The sequence below is a fragment of the Sprattus sprattus genome (assembly GCF_963457725.1).
Source record: "Sprattus sprattus genome assembly, chromosome: 13".
In the NCBI taxonomy this organism is placed as follows: domain Eukaryota; kingdom Metazoa; phylum Chordata; class Actinopteri; order Clupeiformes; family Clupeidae; genus Sprattus; species Sprattus sprattus.
This window is the reverse complement of record NC_137911.1, coordinates 26175038-26182537: the sequence shown is the minus strand read 5'-3', so window position 1 is coordinate 26182537 and position 7500 is coordinate 26175038. Positions and strand designations below refer to the sequence as shown.

At 42.6% G+C, this 7500-nt stretch overlaps 1 protein-coding gene across 6 annotated transcripts in view; it reads left to right on the top strand.

Moving 5' to 3' along the window:
• The window catches only part of gphna (gephyrin a), an 87992-nt gene that overhangs the window by 63206 nt on the left and 17286 nt on the right, over window positions 1–7500 (top strand). For all 6 annotated transcript variants that reach the window (XM_080850639.1, XM_080850637.1, XM_080850636.1 and 3 more), the window contains exons 10-11: window positions 377–419; window positions 5825–5962. In XM_080850639.1, coding sequence (XP_080706765.1) covers window positions 377–419; window positions 5825–5962 — 181 coding nt within the window. The remainder of the gene's footprint in view (window positions 1–376; window positions 420–5824; window positions 5963–7500) is intronic.

The window sequence follows — 7500 nt, the reverse complement described above, 5'->3', positions numbered from 1 at the left end:
TGATGATGATGATGGTGGTGATGATGATGGTGTTCAGGTGTGACCTACTGACCAGTAGACTCTGCTGGTGCTTTCTCTTTATGGTTGTGTGTGTGTGTGTGTGTGTGTGTTAGACAAGCAGCCTGCTCCGTGTTTTGCCAGTCAGTGGAATGCTGCTATCCTCTCTGGGCAGAGGATGGAGCTACTACCTGTTGTCTCACACAGTCTGCATATCTTGTTTTTTTCTCCCCTCATCTTCCTTCCCCTTCCTACCTCCGTCTCTCTGTCTGTCTCTCTCATTCTGTCTCTCTCTCTTTCCCTCTCTCCCTCTCTCTCACTCTCTCTCTCCCTCTCTCTCTCTCTCTCTCTCTCTCTCTCTCTCTCTCGCTCTCTGTAGGTTCAGTCACGCTGTAGCAGCAAAGAGAACATCTTGAGATCCAGTAAGTGGTTTTCAAACACACAAACATTACTCTTACTTGAAAAATGTATAATATTGTTCCCTAGCACGTGTGAACACTGACAGGCCATGATGTGATGGCATTTTGACATTCCCTTAAGTACCATGACAGACCTAACAAACACACTGTGGCCTTCAATGCACACAAGACAAGATGAGTAATTAACTAACAAGATGGATGCAGCTCAGAATGGACATCTCTCTGTGTTTGATTGTATAAATAGCTGCACACTGCAACTACACCAAAATATATTTATCATTATTATGAATTTATACTTTAATAGCAATATTTCTGCTATTTTCTCTCATCATTATGGACCTAATGCAAATACTTTCATTTTGCCATTGAAAAAACAAGACAATCAGCACTGAAAGGAAAAATAAAAAGAAGAAATACAAAAATAGAACATTGGCATTGAAGAGTTCCGCTGAGCTAAAAGACAAACGCAAGACAAACGCTAAATATGATTGCGTCACAGGAGTAGTCGGCTGACGCATATCGTGACCTATGCAATTACGTGGATGTCATCTGTTTGTCCTATGAAAGAAGGTTTTGCTTTCTTAGCACATGTTGAATGGGCAACAAATGGCACACCAATGACCCATACACTCTGACATAACAATATTAATCAGTCCCTTTTCAAAATGAGTTGATTATTGAGTTATCCCCTCATTGTGTGCAGTGCACCATATTGTGATCTAAGAAGAACTGGATCGCTTTGCTCCTCGGAAAAACACCTGTTGGCTTTGCCTTCTATCACAGCAGGAGATCAAGATAACTTTAATTAGCACTACTTAAAGTGGCATTATGCAGTAGTTGTACTTCAGGGCAAGGGTAAGGATAAGCAGTTTTACCTTAAAATAACAGCTTAAAAAAATTGGGGGGGCTACAATGACTTTTAATATGGAGAATCGCCTCCATGCCATTGCCATACTAGGGTCCGCAGTCATACTACTTGGTTATGTAGGTTTGCCGGAAGCCGCCGGGTTTCTACTGTCTCCCGAACTAGTAGCTTATTTGCCGTCTTGCTTTGTCTTGTGGTGCACTTGCTTGATGTTTGACTGTGTTAGGACAGTTGTTGACTAACTAGTTTGTGATAGTTTTGCTAGTTTTAGCCGCCAACATCTTGTTAGCGATTAGCAATTCTTCCATTATGCTGTTTTAAGTGGTGGAAAGACCTACCTAGTGCTATTCAATCTAGAGTCAGACAAACAGACAAACAAACTGCAATGAAAAAATAATCTCTTCGAGTACCACTGTAAGGAAATGTTGATACCGCTGCAGCCTCACTCACCTCTTCAGAACTCGTCTGTCATTCTTACGGAATGTGAGAAAGGGTTGGAGCTCAAGCTAGTCATTCTTGAAGTTGTGTGCTAATATTGGCTAATACCACTCCAGAGCTCCAGAGACTGCTCCGTCACCAGTCAATGCCACTGCCTAACTGCTAACACTAGTAACTACAGGATAGTGGAGGATAAGGCTACATATAGAATGAAAACATTTAGATTAATAAAAGATGAGTAGGAAACCATAAGTGTCTACTCTTAACCAACCCTGATTGTTGTTTCAAAGTTGCATTGACTAAGTCAAGGCAAACAGACCCATGTATATCTTCATTTAAACACTTGAGCATTTCGGCTAGCTGACAGGCTAACTTACACTTGCTAGCAATTACCGACTAGCCAAACATGTTGCCATGGAAGCCTAAGTAGGTTATGTAGTGTCATGGAGACGAAAACTTCCCAAATGACATCCCAAGGCAAACAGGTGGTGGAGCATCTCTAGATCAGCAAGTTGCAAAAGCTTACTGACACCAGGAAGAAGCAGGATATCTCTTTTACAGAGATCTGGCTCCTCCTGTCCTGTATGTCATGGCCTTGTCTATCCAATCAGAAGCCCTAATTGGGGGTCTCTCCGGTCTCTTCCTTGTACAACTTTTCTGGCCTCCTAGATCTTCCACCATTATCTTTGCTCAGGTCAGCCATATTGACTGCTCCATATTAACTGGTGTAGTTTTAGGAAAGGCTGCCCCGCTATTGGCAGGCAGCCATTTTGTCGTGTTACAGCCATGTTAACATGTTACAGCCATTTGTTTTGTTGTTACTTTTGTTTATTTGGATGTCCATGTTCCAGCATCAGTACATCAATAATACAGCGGTAATTAAAAAAAAAAAACAGTGGTAGGCTAGCTGATCTAGTCTAGCCTACTACATCAAGGTAATACATAAAATAGACTTTAAACAAACATCACATAAATTTAAACGTATAAAAGTTGGTTTGATTTTATATATTTTTTTCATTTCCATTCTGTTAAACAATCAAAATGCTAAGTTTGATAATAGATTGACAATTGATATGCTCAGTTTAATAATGGGTTAACATGACAACACAAATGTTTGCAGATAACACACGCCGTCCGATAATTAACACCGTTGCAATATTATAGTTACTTTTTCTACACATTTTACGATCTGATATAAAATACCATTATAAGCATTTTGTCGTAATGTACATAATGCCTTGGTTCATAGTTTTTTCCCCAATGTGTTTTTAGGTCAGTTTGGCAGATGCTTCCGCTAAATACCATAACCATTTTCATCCCTTTGCCTCAGCAGCGCAGCTGATATTATCTTAATAATACTTGCATTTTATGAAGATCTGTGGGTGTATTCTTAAAGAAGCTATGTGTGCACACGTGTGTATTCTGTAGATAGATACAAACGATAGTAATGTTGTAACAGGGAAACAGTGTGTCAGTTGAATAGAGTTGACGTGTGCGCTGACTAACTGTAATGAGCTCACTGTTACTGTAATGAACAGCACAAACGGATTTACGGTGCGAATCCATACCAGCGATATGAGCCATGCGATTTCTAAACCCCATGCATTTCAACGGGAGCCAGTCCATTGTGACGTAGACCAGCGATCTGGGCGACGCGACGGATGAAAATTCGAACATGTTGAAACTTATGCAAATGAGGAGTGATTTTTCCTGGCGGCGGCCAATGAGATTTTTTGGTGTCGTCTTTGACGGTTTGAAAATTGTTGGACTGTATGCTATTTCCACACACTTCACCACGCCCACTCAAAGCGATGGAAGCGATGGAATTTGGTCGCGTCGCTGGTATGGATTCGCACCGTTAGGCTTCAAACCATCTCCCCTTGCTCTCTTGACGTTTATAACTTCGCCTCTATACAGAGTTAGATCAACGAGTGATGGAGCATTCTATCATGTCCAACGATTTCCCGGAAACTTAACTGTTAAACCCCTTTTCGTTCATTAAGATATTTCCCTGCCTCAGTTCTTTTCTGAGTGATTTTATTGTTTAACTGTACCAGTTAAACATATCCTAAATCTATTTTAAACATGTTATATTCTCAGATTATCAGCCGTGGCATGCTTTTGTGTTTACAGGAGTCACCACTTTGACCTCATCTCTATCATCCAGGCCCGGCGCCAGGTTGAAGAGACTGACGTGGCAGTTATAAATGGCAAGGGGGTTTATCATCCTGCTATGCCTGTTTCTGCATATCTGCAATATAGTGGCTTTTTGACTAGATGCAAACAATTGCTACTTTACCTTTTCCGTGTGTTTCTGCGTCATGGCCATAATATGAAATAGGAATAGTTGGGGCAGATTGCCAGGAGTCTGGTGGTAGGTTTAAAGAAATGCATTGATTTTACCATGCAATTGCCCCTGAAAGGCAAGAACAACACAAGATTTCTGTTTCAAAGTCAGACACATTTATATCATAGCAGTGGTGAAGTCAGTTTTAAACCTGTGTGACCTTGCACCATTAAGGGAGTGGGAGAACTCCGAACGTAGGTCTTATAGAATTAGAACGACTCTAACCACTGAGCGATCTGTTAGATGATGGCGTTTGGAGGAATAGCATTCATGTTGCTGGGGCAACTGGTATCCGCTGGGGTCTCTATTGTGTTTTGTTTCTTTCTTACAAAGCCACGTTCTGATATCCATCCTTATTCCTGAACTGCTTCCATGCAGAGTTTGACTACCCGCCCAGGCGGAATAGGCCATTTCCACCAGCCATTTTCAGAGTCAAAATAGGGCCCTATGTCGTTCCTTTGTGGAAGAGAATCCCCATTGGACTGCATGCCATATGATTTCCCTTGTTGTTGTTCCTCCCATGTCAGGCCACGCCCCCGTTCAGAGATGCTATGCTATGCTATGGATCTATGCAAATTATGTATTTCTTCTCCGATACCGACCAAACTCCTGCTCTTCCACGCCAAAACAGAGACAGAAAGTTGACATTGGAAAGTACTGACATAGAAAACAGACTGTCAGAGTGGGGGAAAAAAACTGAAAAAGGCTGACCGGCAGAAACAAAGAAAAGATTGTCATTGAAAAGCACAAACAAAACATCAAAATTCACGTAAATAAAATAAGTTTACAAATGTTATGATCAAAAATGGTCGTTATTGGAAGCTTGTGGATAATTGGTCGTTCAGTTCAGTGGAACTCTTTTCGGTGTCCAAAGTTAATTTCAACATACGTGTTTCATGCCAATGTTCTATTTTTCAGTAAAATGTTGCCGATTTAGTTTTTTTTCAATGGCAAACCTAAAGTCTCTGTGTTCGGGGTGGGAATTGCCACAGTGGCAATGATACGATACTGTCACAATATTTGGGTCACAATATGATATTATTGCGATTCTTTTCTGTGATACAATGCAATTTATTTCTCCCATGTATAACGTTTTGTATACTGGGAGTCTCTGCAGCCATCTTGGCGCAGTAAGACAATAAGACAAGGTATTGTGGCATCTTAATCAAAACAAAATTTAAATCATAATATCAAATACATAAATATTGCGAAACTTGGTATTATTGTGTCCATATAATATTGTGACGAAAAATAAACACTGAAGCAGTTTCTCTACTTTTTTTTTCTCCTTCTTCTCTGAATTAGCTCCATACTTCAGAGTATAACCACTCTGTATTGCTCAGAGTCTTTCAAACGGAAGTAGGCCCTTTAAATAACGGGTCACTCAAATGCCAAGACTCTTATTTTATTATTTGTATAGTGAATAGTATAGTTGTATTCTTAGCATTTTTTTGAAGCAGCACCAAAGATACTGTGCTTCTTGGTTCTGGGTCAGATATATCTTGGAGCCTCCTCAGAAGATGACACAGACTGCGGAAAGGCCAGATATAATTTATTACGTAGCCGAGGGGATGCCTGGTCAGCAATAATTTACATTTGCTCCGGGCTCCACTCCATTGTCAGGATTGTTAGTGTCGATGTGTTCCCCCCTGGGGTCTGCTGTGATGAAACTAAAAGAGTAAAAAAAAAAAAAAGAGAGTTGACCCAGATCCACACACGTGCAGCTGTTTGATGGTGGCGCCCCCTGCTTGTCTCCAGGTCACAGTGCGGTGGACATCACCAAGGTTGCTCGCCGCCACCGCATGTCCCCCTTCCCGCTCACCTCCATGGACAAGGCCTTCATCACGGTGCTGGAGATGACCCCGGTGCTGGGCACGGAGATCATCAACTACAGAGGTGAGGACACGCACACATGCGCGCGCACACACACACACACACACACACACACACACACACACACACACACACACACACACACACACACACACACACACACACTACATATCTGCTGGGTACGAAGATCATCAACTACAGAGGTGAGGAGGAGAATCATGAGCAAGAATATACACACACACATGCGCACACACACACACACACACACAGAGACCCACTCACTATATAGAGATCATCAACTACAGAGGTGAGGAGGAGGAGTAGGAGGAGCAAGACTGTAGTATACACACACACACACACACACACACACACACACACACACACAGACACACAGACCCACTCACTATATATCCAATATAGATTCAGAAAGACACAAGTTCAAATATATATCAAGTACAGCACCCATGCATATGCACATACATGCACAAACATTTCGCTTGTGTACAGTAGGCACGCACATAGACACACACACACACACACAAACACACACACACACACTTCTAGTTGGAAACCCGAAACCCTGCTCATCAGCAAACTGCTCTGAGGTAAGAAAGAAGGACACTCTTACACTGTGCCTTCAAGACCAAATGTTGGATCGGACCAACATGGCAACTATCAACTATACTGGCACAGACCAATCAGGTAGTCCCTCAGATTCCATCCCAGCTGCGGGGTTTGGGCCAGTGTTAAGTGATGGGGTTTAGGCCAGTGTAAAGTGGTGGGGTTTGAGCCAGTGTAAAGTGATGTGTATCCTCATAGATGGTTTAGGCCATTGTTAAGTGATGTGGTTTAGGCCAGTGTAAAGTGGTGGGGTTTAGGCCAGTGTAAAGTGGTGGGGTTTAGGCCAGTGTAAAGTGGTGGGGTTTAGGCCAGTGTAAAGTGCTGGGGTTTGGGCCAGTGTAAAGTGATGTGGTTTAGGCCAGTGTAAAGTGGTGGGGTTTGGGCCAGTGTAAATTGGTGGGGTTTAGGCCAGTGTAAAGTGGTGGGGTTTGGGCCAGTGTAAATTGGTGGGGTTTAGGCCAGTGTAAAGTGGTGGGGTTTAGGCCAGTGTAAAGTGGTGGGGTTTAGGCCAGTGTAAAGTGATGGGGTTTAGGCCAGTGTAAAGTGATGGGGTTTAGGCCAGGGTAAAGTGGTGGGGTTTAGGCCAGGGTAAAGTGCTGGGGTTTAGGCCAGTGTAAAGTGATGGGGTTTAGGCCAGGGTAAAGTGGTGGGGTTTAGGCCAGTGTAAAGTGGTGGGGTTTAGGCCAGTGTAAAGTTGTGGGGAAAGTGATGGGGTTTGGGCCAGTGTAAAGTGGTGGGGTATGGGCCAGTGTAAAGTGATGTCCATAGGCACAAGCTCTCCATTTCATATTCCTGTTTTTATGTTCGTCCTTTGCTTTGGTTCGTCTTTACTCCCCCTGCAATGTTTCTTCCCCACCATAATGATGTGTGTTTATCAGTTTACACTCTCTCGATCTCACACACACACACACACACACACACACACACACACACACACACACACACACACACACACACACAACAATGTTTATTCCCCACCC